Source organism: Pseudopipra pipra, chromosome 5, assembly GCF_036250125.1.
Source record: "Pseudopipra pipra isolate bDixPip1 chromosome 5, bDixPip1.hap1, whole genome shotgun sequence".
Classification (NCBI taxonomy): domain Eukaryota; kingdom Metazoa; phylum Chordata; class Aves; order Passeriformes; family Pipridae; genus Pseudopipra; species Pseudopipra pipra.
The window spans coordinates 67442984-67461100 of NC_087553.1; the positions used below are offsets into that span (position 1 = coordinate 67442984).

The following is an 18117-nucleotide window of genomic DNA, read 5'->3' on the forward strand; positions in this document are numbered from 1 at the left end:
ATTTTGGTCCAGGATTTGCTGCCAGAGATGCTGCTTTCCAAGCACTCACTGTCATTGACATCTCAATGTTTGCAAAAGCAGTTAAAATTAAAGAAACACTTCTATTCCTTCAACTTAAGATTAGTTATCTCAAAACTAAGGTTTCCATTTACAGTCATTATACAGGCAATTCAGAAACTCTTTTCTCCCAGACATTTAAGACTTCTTGGATGGGAAGCTGAGGAGTCTCCCTCTCTGCTGATTAGACAGGGCAACTATATGGCCATCTTAGTTGAGATATTTAGAGCTTGCCTCTGAGAACCCTTGGTCAGGGTTCCAAACGGACATGGAGCTCCAACAGGTGGAGTGATGGGTCAAATAGAATAGGACTTGTACGAAAGGAACTTTAAAATTAAAGTGGATCAGAAGTCTGATGCTTTTCTCTTCAAAAGCATCTGAGAGTTGGTGCTACAGATCCAATGCTTTGCTCTCACAAGAGATATATCCTCAGTGGCCATGGACTTGTCCATTTCCACCTTCCAAAACCCCCTTCAGCAAAATCCCATCAAATTGTTTGTCAGGAAAGATTATCTACAACTATGTAAGAGCAAATCATTGCTCCTTCATGACTCCAAGATGAACAAGAATAGCAATACCTCATTCCTGAGGTACATCTTTGTTCTCTAACATGCTTGTTAGCTTTTTCAGGAGTTTCGACCCCTGCTCTTCGTACATAGCGAATAGTCTAGTGAGGCTCTGAGTGCAAATGAACTTTACTAATACAGGTGATCATATTGATAATACCCATTTCTCTTGTGTATTGCCCTTGCACACCTCAAAAGCTGTCTGTATCACTTAGTTAAATTGTTTTGCTTAATGTAATCCTACCCAGTGCAACATGAACAATTAGTGCTGTGTCAAGAGAGAAGAAACTGTTGTGAACACTTGGGCTATTGCAGCTATTGCTACAGCTGAGATTTGGTCTGACTGCTTCACTTCCAAATTTTCGGTCAGCATTTTGCAATTACTCTTGGAAAGACTCCAAAAAAAACCTGATAAAGTCCTGAACATCACAAAAGATGTGTTCTTCCACATACTTGTAAATAATTTTTGGCACACTTCCCCATTTTAGTAATTGCAGATTTCCCCAAGTTTCCTGCACATTGCCCATAGATACAAGCTTTGTATGATCTGTCGTTTAATTCAGAAAACTACAGCAAGTCATTGCATGAACCTTACGTTAGACAGTAGAGCAATTCAATACTAAAGCACTGTTTAGGTCTCTGCAGAGTTTTCTTGATGGATGTTACACTGCTGATCTATTTTTATGTATTATTTGTACTGGGATAGTGCCTAGAGGCCCCAGTCAGGGGCAGGACCCCTTAGTGCTGCATATACTGTGAAGGAGGATGCAAGAGCCTCTCCTCCTTGTAGCTTATAGTTTAAATACATAATGAATGACACCAGATGGATAAAACATTCAGAGGGAGCAAAAAGTGACAGTTATTAATACAGTAACAGTCAGAGCACAACAGCTACTTGGCTATATATAGGCAATGTGGTGTTACTGTCACTGTTGTCCATTTTCTCTCTATCCTCTGTATTGTGTTCTACAACCTGCAGCAACCTATGGACAAGCATGTCTGAAGCTCTGGGAACTTTCATTACCCATATCAGGCATCTCAGTGAGATTCACAGGATGTAAACCAGAGGAAAGAGGTAGGTACTTACAGAAGGACTCAGAGCACCTGAATTAGGGCACAAAGTAGATGATGTGAATTCACAGGTTTGAAGTGACTCATGGGAAGGATTAGGACTGGGTGTTAAGAGAGTACAGAAAGAAGCTGATCTCAGTGCAATTCACATAATCTCTCTGTTTATTCCCTTACACATTGACAGTGTAGAATATATGAGTTTCTGCAGCAGGAACAGCCAAGAATCCTTATGATGTCCAGGAACACAGTGCTTAGTTCAAGTCCAGTCTTTCTAGGGAACCAGCAATGAGTGCATCTCCCACCTAACTCACTAAGTCTCACTTAGGTTGAAGATGGGCTTTTCAGCTCATAGTCTCGTGACCCAAATAGTTGTCTTAAATTAGGGAGTACTTACTTCACCCTAATCTGAGCCAGGATTGCTTTACACCCAGATAAAATCCTCACCATGTTTAGGTCCTCTGTGCAAACCCTAAATCCCCCTCTAAGTTCTTAGGACTGTTCAGCTCTGATTTCCAAAGTAATAGATGTTGGGTCTGCAAGGTCAAGTAAAAACAATAAACCTAAACTACTGCAAATATTTCTGAATTCGGCATATTTTAGACATTCCCAAGCATAAACCTAGTCCAGTATCATACTGGAGATCCACAGGCTCTCTGACACCATGTTCCTTGTCCCTGAAGTGACTGCTCACTCATCTCTGCCTCTTCATCAATAGATGAGTAAGAAGACAAAGACTGAATAGCAAAGGTTTTCTTCCCTTCCATGCAGAGCCAGTGAAGCAGGAAAGTGGCAAGCAGTTGTGAGGGAAATCAGATTCCAGCTGTGTGAAGATGAGCTCTGAAGAGGCTAGAGGTGGGAGTTATCAAAACAAGAGGGACAAAGCCTGAAAGCAGGCCTCTTGTTTCAAGAGTGCAAACCAAAAAAGAGTAAACTACCCATAAAGAGACATTGCTGTCCCGCAGGGTAATGAATGTAATAGTACAAGGGAAGACTGACACTGAGTCATGCCTACAGCAGGATAAACTAATTAAGCTTCTTTTTCTTTGAAATGAGAACTTGTGACACTGCATGGGTTAGCAGGGACCTCAAATAGACCATCTTGGTCTTCCTCACGTATCTATATTGCTTAACTTTTCCTCAGATCCCCACCATTCTACAGCTTTACACAAAGACTTCCAAGAGCTCCCATAGAAGCTCTCAGAATTTTTGTAGCTCTTCTCTGAATAACTTTAATTTTCCCACATTTTTTCTTTAAATTCACAATGCCCATAACTATATTTCTGCTGAGGATCAATTCTCTTGAAGCAGGTAGCTACCACCTGGATCTAACAGAGTATTACCAACCGCCAGGAGGCTGCTGCATGAAAGCAAGAGATATTTGGAGTAAATTGCCAAAAGAACTCAGCTCCCATTTTGTTATTAAGGTCTAGATTTTCAAGAGTATGTAGAGTGCACATTTTCAAAACTTGTAGAGTGCACTGGATACAGCATTTAATTTATTAGTAATACGTAGCAGTACTGGGATGTTTGGGAGTCTGCATAAGGACTGCTTCATGGAAAGAGAAGTGGGAGCTCTATCTTGTAGTTAGTTGTTAGTAAAAGACTTCCTGAATGTTTTAAAAAAACAGGGAAAAAACACAAGTTCTTTGAGATGGTTTCTGTAATTCGTTTAAAAGAACATTTCAGCAAACACATTAATTAAAGACATTTTTTCCCTTTAAAATCAAGCTGAGTTGATTTTATTTGATCCCTTTATTCTTAAGATAACATTTATCTTGCCTAATTTCAACCATCTAAAATTCAAGCATTGTCTTGGCTCCCTCCAGGGAGAGTGGAGACAGGCACTGCTGGGGTGAATTGATCCCCTGGCTCAGATACTTCGTTGCCCTTGGGAGCACCTCATCCCTGTACTGAAAACAGAGGAAGATTAGGTGACCACCTTACACTTCAGACAAGTGAAATAAATCCCATCTTAATTAGTTTTTCTACTTTCTGTACTTGCATGGCTCCCATTGTTACAGCTTCTGAACATCAATACTTTTCAAACCTGTCATTCTCACACTCTTTCTATGACAAAGGTCAATTTTTACTCATTTACAGACATATACAGCTGAGGCAGGTAGAGATCATGATCTAGACCTGCAAAGGTATTTAGTAAGTTAGTTGTCTAAATTAGGTGTTTTTCAGTCAGCTGACTAACACTCAGTGATGTAGACAAAGAAGTGGCAGTTGGGTGCCCTTAGGAATTTGCTAGGATCTAAGCAGAAATGACTTGCCTAAGGACATATGTCATGGAATTAACCCTAGGTCCCCTGAGCTGCTGTCCTAACCTTTGGAATGTCCTTAACATCAAACAAATCCTCTGCTCTTTTTTGAATAAAACTTTTGAAGTATTTACAGTCATGTCTTCTTTGTCAAAGTCAAACAAGATGTGCACACTCAAAGCCTTTCATTTTTCCTTATAAATCAAACCTGACTCAAAGCCTCCCCTCTCATTTTTATTGTTCTTCTCTAAGCTCTCCTTAGATCTTAACTTAGCAGTAATAGCACAATGAGGCCAAAATTCCAGGTTGGATTTTTTAGGTGTTACTGTGATACAAGTAAACACAGGAACTGCAGCACAGAGTTGGATCTTTCACTAAAATTGGTGAGAATACTATATTCACTTCAATAATCACTGAGATCTACTCTGGTATGCAGCACCTGAGCACTGTGAATCACAGTATGGTGCATTGTTATTGTGTCTCTTGCACTTATAGAAGTAATTGATCAAGAAATTCTTAGGGCATGTCCCCATGAGAGTCCAGACACAGTAAGATGTGAATTAGCAGCACATTGACTGCTCTGCAATCACATCACACAGAGGTATGTATTAGAAGACTTTTAATTAGGAAGCAACTTCACTTCAACAGCAGCCTTAGGGCATACGCCCTGCAACAGGTCATGCAGAGACTTAGTGTGAGAAGATACCACTGCACACTGTTACTGTAGTTGAACAGCACACTGACTTCCTTGTGTAGACAAACCTTATCAGCCCAGAGCAGGCTTCAGTATTGGGTGATATGTGTTTCTTAGAATAATCTTTGGGAGAACTGCTGAATGCTAAGCATGTCCTCTGGAACTTGCACCGAGGTCACAATAAGGGTCAAATTCTAAAATAGGCTCTATTCCATTCATCTGGGAAGATTTTTTTTTTAATTACCTCAATGAGGTGAAACAGAAAAGATAGTTTCTGTAGGGAGAGAGAAGTGTCAGTCCCGTACTATTCAAACAAATGGCAAGATAAAACACTATTTGTGGTATTACTCAAGTGCAGTTCTCCCCTTCTAGGATAGCAGCCTTGATCCCTAACTAATCAAAACAAACCTCTATCAATCTTGAATTATCATCAAAGCCTGTCCATGTTTTGTTTTCAGAAACCATAAGCCTGTGGGAAACATACAGGTAAAGTATTATTAATCTTTTGAAAATTATGTTTAAATAATTGTAAAAGGTTTTCCAGACTTCAAATTGTTAGAGGGACATTTGATTATTCCCCGTATTAAGTAGACCACTGAAACCTTACACAGTTACTCTCATTTTGAATCCAGTAGCTTGTTTATGAACTAGCTCTTATCATCCAAATAGGATTCAGTTTCTGGGGATACCCAGAACATCCTTTATATGAAATTGCCTTGTCCATCTTCTGAAACTGAAAAAATTAAAACTCCTACACTGAAATGACAACGTTCTGTCCAATCACCCAGCTTCAGAACAAGAAAACATGCTTGTTCTTTGTCAGGTTTCCAACCTGTGTCTTGTGAACCACAAGAGGAACGAATTGCTTCTGCATTTTACAAACACAAAGAATCCCACACATCACTATATCTCTGTAGGCAAATGAAGAATAAGTGTTTAGGCAGCAAACACTGCCAAAAACTCAAATGCCCATTTTGGGACTTTCTCCCAACCTAACAGAATAGCAGGAGGTGGAAATGACAGCTACACAAGAAAAGACACCCTTGGGACTGAGATCACGTCTTCAACTTGAGCATGTCCAAAAAGAGCTCTGAACAATTGCTGTAGCCTCAACAGCATAGCTGGGTTTTCTTTTTGAGCAGTGGCACACACAGGCTAAGCCTGGGAAGATTTACATAATATGATATATTTGTAACTCAGACTAGATCCTATCAGTGGGATCTTATAAAAACTAGTAGGAAAAAAGCCACTGATCTTATAGGAGAAAACACTGGAGACACTGACTGAGGATCTTGTATCCACCTGAACATAACACTCACAGAGTCCTTCGGTGGCTCTTCAGAACAAACTGTTTCCTCATTGTCAATCATTAATTTCTCCGTCCTCTGTCAGCACCTTTTCAGCTTTTCTTACTGCTTTTGCTCACACCTCTTCTCCCATGTGGCTCAAAGCAAAATGAAGAGAGTCAGCACAATTTAAACAGGGTCATGCTTTCCAAGCATCAAAATGCTATTTTGCTGAGAAAAGAATGAAAACAAATAGTTCAGTGCCTACTGCAAGGCCTTGTGAGATTCCCCCAGGGCCATCACAACAGGCCACTGTAATCTCTGCTGATGCTTGCACCAAAGATAACAACACTGCTTGTATTCAAAGCCACTGTGTCCCAGTTATTCTGGCCTTACACACTACTTCACTTATAAAGATGAGTGCAGCACTTTATGGATAGTCTAACAGTTTATCTTGGAGGTGTCAGGTCCCACTTTCCATTGTGTCATGTTGAATTCCTGGATGGAAAACAAAGCACAATGAATCTGAACACATTCCAAAATGCTCTTCTCACATCACTTCAGTGGCATTTACCATGTTTGCAGGGAAAGGAAGGAAGGAAGGAAAGCATAGAAAGGATGGAAAGTACTTTTTTTTTTTTTTAATACCAGTTATTAGAGCAGATTTTATTACTCTCAAAACAGGTTGGAAAGCTAGCATAAAAATAGAAATAAAGCCTGTCTTTACTAAGAAAATTACTGTCCATATTTCAGCACTGATCAACTGCAGAACAGCTGTGCCTGTTGTATCAGTTATCACAAAGGCATTTCTAACATTGTCACGAAAACCTGACACAAGACCTGAAATCTGTCTGAATTCTCTCCCTTTAACAGCTCAACACCCCACATGTAAGATTGCTAGTGAGTGGAGTATCCCTGGGGAGTGAGGGGTTTTCATCATGTCGGGACCATTTCTGGGAATTGACAGGATACAGGATAATTGTGCTTGAAGCTTTTACAAAAGCACAAGAGAGAGTTAAACTGTAGGAAGGAGATGAAATTTCAGAGAAGAAAAGAGTTTGGAAGCAGGAGCAGCTTGTCCTGTGCCTTGAAACCACCTGGAGAACTGCTGCAGCAAAGAGGAGAGGATGGGCAATTTCAGTTAGTAGAGACCAAGCCCTTGTGTGCAGAATGTGCTGGCAGTAGCACAGACCAGCACCATGGAAAAAACAAGGCTAAACTACACAGAATCTCACCTTGGCTGTTAAATTGAGTAAGACAATTGCATTCTGCTTTTTTTTTTTTTGCTTGTTTTGAAACCAGATGTTTGGGATTAAGAGAGACAAACTCCCTGCACTGTTTGCTGCACGTACCTCCTGCTTTTCTGTCAGGCTGTGCAAGGCTCCAGACATTGGCATGGGAGCTTTCAGCAGTGTATTGTGCCTAAGTATTTATTCTTCGTCCTTACACATCAACGTATAACAGCAACAAATTGTGAAAAAACCCCAATCCTTCCATCATTCCATCCCTTTAAGAGCCAAAGCACAATAACTCATCTATCACCAAGTAGGAAGGATTTGATTTTAAGTACCATTGAAGAGATAACTGTCTGTGTTATGAGTTTCATAATGGTGCTCATGATGCCATTTAGGAAAGTAATGAGCTGTAGCAAAGTCACAGGAAACAAAGGCCACAGGAGCTTCAGGCTGCTGAGGACATCATAGTAATTGATCTGTACTTAAAGGGTAAAACTCTCTGGGGAAGTTAAAAAAACAAAACCCAAAAACAAAACCTAAAAACTAAATTACAGATACGTGATTTTTTCAGACAGATATCTTGAGAATATCTGTCCACCATTTCCCCCATCCAATTTATTTTATTTTGTGAGTTTAATCAATCTTCAGCCTAAGCACTTTATAATGATTTTATCTAAAGGTGGAAAATCTGCACGTGCAAAAACTCCCTTAATTTCACTGAAAGTTGAACAGGTTATAGGGGTGTTATATTAGGGAAGATATTTCTTTTCCACACATCCTTTTTTTACTTTTTTAAAGCTGAGGCAGCTTTATGAGATGAAATATATCTGCTTTTTGTAGATGTCACTAGAGGACTATAAACATCAAATCGTAACTCCAGAACAAACCTGTACACTGCAGACAGTATTACCCAGGACACTCATCTCAAAAAGACAGACAGAACAGAGCAGAAGAGCTAAATGCACTTTTCCTTCTAGAGAGAGCACCTAAAAGATGCTTAAGCCTGAACAATGTTAACTCCCTCAGATGCATCAATTCTCTCACTTTTTCCTCGGTTAGGTGGGGCTGACATTCCAAAAATTACGTCTAGTCAGCTTTTCCTTAAAGCCCTTAAAGCTTTGAGTTCAACTTGCAAAATAATAAATTGGGTCTTCAAATAAACACCTTGGATTTCATCAGGTCTGAGAAAACCTCAGTTCTGACATGATTACAGATTGTATAAGACATCAGATCAACTGACCACAATGATTCAGGCAGTAGCTATGTAAAGCATCCTTGCCTATTAAAACTTTTATAGACAAAAGATCAGATTAATAACAGAGATTTATGATATTAACTGACTCTTCAGTCAGCCAGGTTCAGCATTCAAAACCAGGACTAAACTTCTCTTCTGCTGTTCCCAGGCTTTACATGTAGCCAAACCTGCTTAATATCATGTCCCCTTGGCACCTGGGCCACTGGGTGCACATGCAACAGAGCTGGGATTGTTCCAAACTGCTCAGTGCCTGCAGAAACAGGCATTGCTCTGCCCACCTCCCTTGCAAAGCTGGGATGGGCTCCAATCATGTCCAGTTCTCCCACAGACTGAAAGCAGATGATCCACCTCTCCCAATACCTTTTACCAGCAGCCCCAGGGTTAGCACACTCCTAGGGGAACAGGTAGGATTGGACTCCTAATGCTTAATTCAATGGTATAGCTCAGTGTCAGATAGAAAATATCAACACTGATACCAAAACATTAATGGGAACAGATCCAGTAGGAGAAATCTTATCCCTGGAAGATGATGCAGCAATTATGCCAAGCCACATTCTCTTTCTGTTGGGCCTTTGACAACAGAGCACTTGTAAAAAGGTGGAACCAAGGTGGTTGAGAAAGCCACACTGCCCAGCACCAGTAGCATCACTGCTCAGACCCCCACCGGAAATTGCCCTTCCAGGTCACCTCACCACCTGAATCACTGAAATATGTGCTATAGATTTTTTTACAATTTATTTTATTTAAAATATTGTCACAAGGAAAAGACTGACCCTACCTTCAGGGAAGAGCTCAGGCTGAGGATCCCAAATGAACCTGCAGCACAGGGTTTAAGCTGCAGAATTCTCTTCCTAACTTCCTATAGGATGGCTTACACAACCTTTCCTCACGACTTGTGGCTTTTGGGGATCCCACTTCAATCACCCCAGCAGTGCACAAGAAATGAGCACTTGCTTAGTGCTTCAGTCTCTAGTTGCTCTTTTTAACTCTTATCCCCAAATGCTTTTGATGTATATCAGTAACAAATCTCTGCTTTCCCTTTTCAGCTTTCAGACCTTCTCTGTTGTTCTAAAGACATAGGACTGCCCTTAGCTATTACAAATCACTCTTTAATTTCAGTTATGCATCTCTAATTTACACCAACTGAAGATACTGCTTGTTATATCTTGATTTTTTTGGAACATAATGATGTTGTGTGCTACCTTCATTCCCATGGACACTGTCCAATTCCTCAGTGAAGCAGTTTCATCTGCAAGCTGTAGCAGAAGTTTACCCCTTAGTGCCAGAGTACATGAGTACAGGAGCTTGTGCTAAAATAAAACCCACCCATCTGCGGACAGCCTTCCTGTCATTAAAATGATCATCATGAGACCCCCTCACCCAGGACTACTTTTGCAGGATCCCATTCAGGAATAATACTTTTGAAACTCTGAAATGAAGACACACAGATTTTAAAAAAAATTGACCTAAAAAAAAGGCTCATTACAAAACAAATGGTATTACATCTCACCTTTAGGAAGGGGATAGAGGTAATAAAGATATCTGCTTGTATTGGCTGACCCTTTATGCTTGGATTTCTGTTTCTTTCAATTGATCCATTTTTCCAAGTTAACTACTTACAATATTTTGCTCTTACATAGCAAACTGGATGTTAACGTACTGAGGTACATTAACAGATGTAAGATCTGAACTGTGTGTTCTGCTTCTTGGTAAGTTTCTGTTTCTGCATAGTATTTCTAACAGATTTTTTTTTTCTTTCTTTTGAAGAAGTTCTGCTCCAGCTGAAAAACAAAGGCTTAGTCTCCAACTCAAAGTATTACATGGCTCAATGGATCCAAGAATTCCAGGTTTGTCCATGTGTAGACTCCGTGTATCTAGAAAATCCTCCAACTTATTTACAATACACCTCCCCAGATTAAAGTGGATTTTTTGAGGTTGTATTGTTCAGAAATTAATCTGCTAAACTAAGGAGGTCACAGGAACCAAAAGTCATGTTAATTCAATGTAATTAATTTATTGCATCATTAGGCCAAATATGCACAACAGGGTATCTCATAATGCCATTAGAAATTCAACTTTGCCCTGATGCTTCTATCACTCAACAACAACAACAACAAAAAAAAACAGACTGAGACTTCTCTTTATTCTGTGAAATAAAATTGCTTTTGTTACTTGAGGAACCCACATCTCTTCAGTCTTCTGTGCTTGCTGACTCTTGCCCTACACCATGGTTGAAAATGGAGTTTGTTTTTTTTTTAATTGGATACATCACTACTGCTAAACACAGGAGGACCTGTGAAAGAAGTAAGTAACACTGAAAGAGGGTAAGTTTAGATTAGATATTAAGAAGAAATTCTTTACTGTAAGGGTACTGGAACGCATTGCCCAGAGAAGCCGTGGATGCCACATCCCTGGAAGTGTTCAAGGCCAGGTTGGACGGGGCTTGGAGCAACCTGGTCTAGTGGAAGGTGCCCCTGCTCATGGCAGGGGGATAGGAACTTGATCTTCAAGATCTCTTCCAACCCAAACCATTCTATGATGATTCTGTGATTTTTGTCAGGGTCCTCCCAACACCACTGAAATATAGCTAATAAATCAATAAAAATTTCTCTCAATGAGAAAAGGTCCACTGCTTGTAACTAATGACTATATAAACATAAGTGATAAATTTGTTCCTGTGTCCCCTCTGATTTCTATTAAACAACAGTGGATCTCCAGAGATGCAACACAAGATCACTCTGTTAGTAGGACATAGCATAGTAGCAGCTTTGAAGATTTATGTCCTTAATAAAGGTTTTCAAGCACCTGCTTAAAAAAAGAAGTAAGACATAAAATTAAGTAAAGGATTAGTAATTTATATGCGGGTGAAACATTTCTTTCAGAAGTAAGAGAATGGATATAGGAATGTTATATCCTGCAAAGCTACAGATTACGACAGTGCAGAGAACTTTACAGTCAGGGTTGGTTCTTACTGTAAATCTTGGAGAAAAGGAAATGCATTTGCAAATCTACCATTACTTATCATTGCCCTTTATTTTATTTCTCTCTCTCAAAGTGGAGATCTTTAGATACCAAAGGATATTATGAGCACTTTTCCTTTATTACACTGTTTTAAAACCTTTTAGTTAAAGCCTTCATAAAACCTCATATATGTGCATTATAAAATTGCAGGGAATAAGTTCCATGTGAAAAGTTCACCATATTTCTTCTTGCTATTTTTTAGCAGAGATTTTGACATTAAGCATGAGAGCAACAGACATTGTTTTACTTCTTCATTGTGGAAGGGAAAAACAAAAAAATCGACTTTTTGCTTTTGGTTAGGAAAGAATTTTTTACATACTCCTTCTTTGCAGTCTCTCCCTTGCAAAACCAAAAAAGGATTTTAGACAGGCAAAAAGTAACCACAATTATATGTAGTGTGTCATTGATAAATTCCAGGAGAATATAACAAGCTAGGTAGGCAAATACCATTAGATCTAGCTGTTCAAAATCTTAAAATTCTAGCCAAGATTAAACTAAAATATTTGGCAACATCAGCCCCCAGGACTGCACTCAACTTTTAAAAGGCTTGATCTCACTCTAGATTTAGACTTCAGGAAAGTAACTCTTTCAAGAGAGCTTTTTACACAGCAGTCTATCTTTAAACATGTGCTTAAGTCCCTTGAAGTCACTAAGTACAGATGGACTGAGAACAGGCGCAAGTCTTTCATTTCATGACAGCCTTAGTTTTGTATAATTTTAGTTAATCCTAGGCTTTCTGTTCCCAGTGCATTCAGTCCTGAGTTATGTTGACACAAGATGAGATCAGACTGAGAGCTGCAGTGTCTTCAGGAATTGTAGAAAAGGATGTTCCAGGAGAATGGGTAACTTCTTCTTTTTGGAGAAAGAAAAAATAAGAGAACAACAACAACCTGGCACATCTTTGGAGTATGTTCAGATGTTACAGAGCTTTTAGCCTCTCTTCTGCTGCATGACATCTGATTCCTGCAAGTCTCCTGAATCACTGACCAACTAAATTGGAAACAGTTTAATTATGGTTATTTATTTTGCTTTTAAACTGACCACATTATAAGAAAAAGCTCTCACGACTCGTCTTTCTGTTTATAAAAGCCCAGGAAGAAAAATATGCAAAGATGTACAAAAAGGATACATGTTACTGAAAGCTGAGTAATACATACAGTGTGAAATTCATGCAGTGCAGAAAGTCCTCACGAGTTACAGGTCTCCATGTAAGCTCTAAAGCATGAATTTGTCTTTAGCCATATATATCCTGAAACCTTTAGGATTTGTCCTGCAAATTAAGGTTGAAAATAAATACCTCTAATGTCCTGTGCTAAGTCTGATCAGGGAAGTTGTTAGGTAAACTGTCAGATACCAGCAGAGCTCTGAACATTAATCATATTTTCCAGTTATGTTTTGGGAAGTGCAATGACTTAGTTAAGGCCAGTATAATGTCTTAGGCTTAAATACCACACCCATCACACTGATAGTCAAATTGAGTCAATGATTTAACCCAGATGGGAATCCAGGTTCTTCTTGGCTTACTGTTATCTGTTCTGCCCATTAGGTTATGTGACTTCCATAAATTATTTTGCAGTTCCCGTTAAAAGAAAATAAATCCACATGATGCTAAATGCTACCTCCCAGCTGTAATGCAAACTGGAATTTTGGACCACAGCACTGCTCCCTGACTCATTCTGGATCCCCTCCATGTGATGTTGGATCCATCTAAGCTGGAGAGAGTAGAATAGAAGGGCTGTGTTTTTTTCTTTGACTTTTTTTTTTCCTATCACCCACTGTCAGATAACACGTGGATGTTGTCACAGCATGTCTCTAGAATGTGAAAAATAACAATACCAGAGAGGGGCCTTTCTGAATACACAAGGATAGAAAGGATAAGATAAAAGGACTAAAGATTTATATGGGGATCATTTAAATAATGACTCACTGCCATTGCTGAGTTTATAAAATATATAAAATCCAGATAGAAATGTTGGGGTGAGGGGAAACTGTGTTAAGAAGTGCAACAGAGGTGGAGAACTGTAAAAAAGTTAAAAATAGCACACCCATGGAGCAAAATTTCCTTCACACATAGCTTAAATACAGCCACTACACTTCAAGCCTTCTGCACATGGCTTTACTATGAGCTTCACTGTTGCTTGTTTGCAGTTGGAGAAAATCCAGAAAGCAAGGAAAACAAACACATCACACGTTCCCTGCCTCTATTTGATTTAATGACACTGAGCACACACCTTTGGCTTTTTCCAGGGGTTAAAAAGACAAAGGGCCAAATATAGCTCCGGCAATCCCGCAGGCTGCCTTGCCAGGAGAGCGCGGTGGGAAAGCCTGCTTAACCAGCCCCAAAGGATTTCCTCGTGTAGGAAACCTCAAAGAGTACAGAGGTGGCTCGGTGGCCAATTCCAGCACCAGGGGTTTTAGCCAAAGAAATGCTGGCGTGTGATGGGAATTCAGCTGCTTCCCAGCTGATGAATCAACCTCTCTGAAGCCACAGGTGACCGGCATGTCTACATTGCAGTGGCACACAGTGAAGAGACATCTGAGATTACAACTGCTGTATTTTTAACAGCAAAAAAAATGAGAGAAAAAGCAAAAAAAGGGATTCAAAAAGAATCCAGATATACATCATTATTTTGACCACCCTTAGCTAATAGCAGGCTCCCAGGGTGACTCTAGTGATTATGGCTTTCTACAAATTAAACTGTAAAGGTCTTGACTGTGTGGGACATTCACTCTTCCACTTGTTCTGTGATAGAACATGAAAAGAGAGGCTGAGTACATCCCTTCTGCTAGGATTAAAACAGGGACAGGTGTTGTTGGGAGTGTTTCATTCTTTGGCTTTGCTTTTTAATATCTTGCTGTTTACATGGATGATCTGCTTAATTATCATTCATCTCTGAGTAATAAAGATGCAGTATCCTCAAATACTTTAAAGAGCTCTTTCCCAATGAACAACATCCATTTCCACTTAACATTCTACCTTAATTAAAACTTTTTTTCCCCCCTAGGGCCTTGTTTCATTTAATTCAATTGCAAAATTCCAGGAGAATGACCAGGGTGCAGTAAAATTTGTGTAATGAACACGGTGGTATCTGCAGTGAAAACATCACCCCTCAGAAAACAAAAAAAACATTGGGATGCAGAGTAAGATCAGGGTAATTACAGTGTTTTGGAAGGTCAGCTGATGGTACAATCTGCAGCTGGAAAGAAGCAGGCAGAGGATAGTACCTGGGTTTGGGGTCCAAAAGTGGTATCAATCTTATGAGAATCTGACAGCAGCTGCCCACCAAGCTGAAGGCAGGAACACAACTCAAAATTGTATCTTTATGATATTAAGTCATGCTACTCAGTACTACTGAAAGGCTCTCCTCTCTTCCTGGAATTATTGTCCTGAAAGCACCAAACAGCTCTTTTAACTGAAGTCACTCTTGTATTTTGAGACGCAGCAGAGGATACTGGGGAAGCTGCTATTTCCATTTCTGGTTAAAGCACTCCATGGGCAGAGCCCACATACTGCCTGTAGGAGACTTTTGGCTTCTGCCTGGTCTAGAGTACATCCCTCTGTGCTTCAGCACTGCACCTAATGCGGACCTGTTCTGTTGCCCATACCCTGAGAATCTCTGTTGGATTGATCCAATGGTAAGAAGAGGGAAAGCAAATTTAGTTCCTGGATCTCAGGCTAGTCTGGATATCTAAGCCAAAATAAAGTTCAACTAAAAGTGAAGCCAAGCTGCTAAGCCTGATCAAGGCAAAAATGCTTCAATTTATGATGCATCTCAGAGCAAGACTTGTCTTGGAAATTTTAAGAAAAAGAGGTATGGCACCTGCAGAATTTGGGTACCTCTGACAGTAGGTTTACAATTATGGATTAAAGAAACCCAATTCCTCTTTAGAAAGCTCTTTGAACAGTCAGCTTTCACAGTTTTAGTAAAGGCTTTGGCCCTTACATACTTTGTCGGAGATGATGTGCTTTTCTGGATCAAGCCCAAAATATGCAAAATAAACTAACTAAAAGGCAAAGATGAAAATCATATCAACTATACCATTGAGAATCTGAAAAACAGTATTAAAGAGGTGTACCATATAGTATTAAACACCTCCAAATGGTAAACAGTGAACAAGTCTCTTTACTTGTTCCCTAGATGTGCAAGTAGGCAATAAAAGGGAAAATTTTTGCACAGGTTCTTGTCTGAATCTTTCTGGCCTCTGTCTGAGCCACAGACACAGTTTTCCTGCTGCTTTCTCAGCAACGTACTCCCTGTTTCTGGTCAGACTGTCCCATTGATTTCTACTGCTCAGTTGTCCAAATTCAAATCAAAGTGAAGCTTTCTTGAGGAAACATGGGTGGCTCCTTTGTGCTTCTCCAGCACACAGTCACCGATTACCTAAGGTACTCAGGAATGTTTCTCTTCTACAAGTAACAACTTTTATTTTGTAATATTCCTTGCAAAACAAGGAGCTTTCCCACCCCCTGAGCTACTGCACAAAGTGAAGTAGAGGTGGTCACTGTAAGCAGAGGAATAATCCCTTTTCAGTGCGCACCCCGGGCCAGCCAGGTGTTCTGCAGCTCCCGGTGATGGACACGCTCAGCAGTCGCGCCCATGGCAATGCTGGAGGACTGCGTGGAAAGGCAGGAATTTTGCCGCCGTTCCAGCAAGCAACAGTTCTTGCTGATGAGCATGGGCTGCTCATGCCCGGCTGCCCTTCCTATCGCCTGCGGAGCCGGAGCAGGCGCTGGGATGTCGGGCTGAAGAACGGGACTACTCTCTCTCCGACTGCGCCGCTCCCACCTCCCCAGCCTTTAAACCCCCGCTCCCCAAAACTGCCTCCTTCTCTCCCGTCACCCCGCAAACCGACCACTCCTGCGCTCCCGGGGCAGAGCCCCGCAGAGGTGTTCTCCCAAGCCAGCGCCCCTCACCGCCCCTTCCCTCCTCCCCGGTGACATCCAGGCAGGTGGCCCCGGGGCCGCCAGGTGCCGGCACCGCTCCGCTGCTCCCGGGGCAGCCCCGGCGGCGGCCGGAGCAGAGGCGAGCGGAGGGTCCGGGACACTCAGAGAAAGTCCGGGACAGGCAGCGGGGTCCCCGCACACTTTCCCACACCGCCCTCCACCCCTTCCCCGCGGCGGCGGAAAGTGCCCCAGCTGGTACCTGCCGGGGGCCGGAGCGGCCGGTGCGGGGCGCGGCCGGCGCGGCGCCGGGGCCGGTGCCCGGGTGTCGGAGGCGTTGCGAGCGCGGCGGCTCCTCCCCGGCGGCGGCAGCGGCGGAGGGTCTCGCTCCTTCTGCGCCGAGTGTCAGACTTTCCCTCGGCCGCCCTCCCTCCATCCCGCCACCCCTTTCCACACCCTCGCACGCACATGCACACACCCCTCCAGCAAATGAGCTGCTGCCGGCGAGGGCGTGTGTGTGGTGTGTGTGTGTGTGTGTGTCAGCCAGCTCAGGCACACACCCACTGCTCCCGCCGCAGGTCCCGGCCTCGGCACAAGGGACACCGGCTGCCTGAAGAGGGTCGGAGTGCGCACACAGAGTGTGGCAGCGATGTGCCCACTCTGCCGAGACCGGGCGCCCAGGGACCCTGAGCCTGTGTGTTTTGCCCTGGACCACAGACCCCTCCAGCACTGCCGGATTACACACCTGCGAGGTCGCACAGGAGCATCCCGACCTAGCGCTGGGATTGCCCTGCACAGCTGCAGCTCCGCATCGACGTGTCTAAAGCAGCCTCAGGTCCACTGACGATGGTTCCGGTGACACATTCCCACTGGGGCTGAACCGCAGGGCAGTGGCTTGTAGATTGAGAGTGAGAAAAAAAAAAAGCCAGCTTGCCACACTTACTGATAAGGGGGAAACAGCTGGGCAGTGGCCCGGACGTCGGGCTGGTGCATATTCAAGAGTTTGCCTGCGTGCAGAACTGTAGCTGCCAGGGAGACATCTGCCTTTGCATTTATTTGTTTTGTCCCTGGAATGTGCTACACTGGTGGTTCTCTGGCTTTTGCATACTGCAGACCACTTCCTAAGAGAGAATTTCTCTCCTGGACCAACCCACTCCCACACCAAACCATTCTCTCCAACATATTTCCTTCTGTGGCTGCCCGAGAAAGAGCCTTCCTGCCCACAGGCTGAGAGCCATTGCACACATGGCACAGAGTATCAGACACTTCCAGACAAGACACACTGGGGTTCTTTCAAAAACTGTGTTTCCCTTAGTGAAGAGCTCAGATTGAAAGTCTTCAGTTGGCGACTCAGTTGCAGAACAGACCCCGACTGTTGCTCCCATGAAATAACAGCATAATCAAAGAAGTCCAGAGAAGCATATTGGAGTTTCCACCATGCTACTCACCTCAGCAGAACTTCATCCTCACCTACCATTCGCATAGAAGTCAGATGGGTGGTCTGGGCATACAGGACAGGAGCTAAATAGCAGAGTCTTTTTTAAGTTCGCCAAAAGTCAACTTCACTTTTTTTTTTTTACCTGAGTTTTTAAAGCAGTTTGTTACTACAGTACAAACTGGTACTGTTTTTATAAACTGCGCACAGAAATGCAGACTCTACTTATCTACATGTGTCTTATATTCCCACAAGACAAGGGAGGAGTTTGAAGACAGGTTGTTTCATAGTTGCTATTGGCTTTTGCTGTCTAAGGCCTTCAAAAAAAAAAAAAAAAAAGAAAGAAGATTT

General features: G+C 42.0%; 1 protein-coding gene across 3 annotated transcripts in view; it reads right to left on the minus strand.

Moving 5' to 3' along the window:
• The window catches only part of SEMA3D (semaphorin 3D), a 137966-nt gene extending 120082 nt beyond the window's left edge, over window positions 1–17884 (minus strand). Inside the window, exon 1 of one of the 3 annotated variants that reach the window (XM_064656449.1) lies at window positions 17780–17884. In XM_064656449.1, the coding sequence (XP_064512519.1) occupies window positions 17780–17814 (35 nt within the window). In that variant the 5' untranslated portion in view covers window positions 17815–17884. Of the gene's footprint in view, window positions 1–16593; window positions 16746–17076; window positions 17210–17779 lie in introns of those variants that run through there. The other 2 variants (XM_064656451.1, XM_064656450.1) reach the window with 2 other exon arrangements.
• Between the last annotated feature and the right edge of the window lie 233 nt (window positions 17885–18117).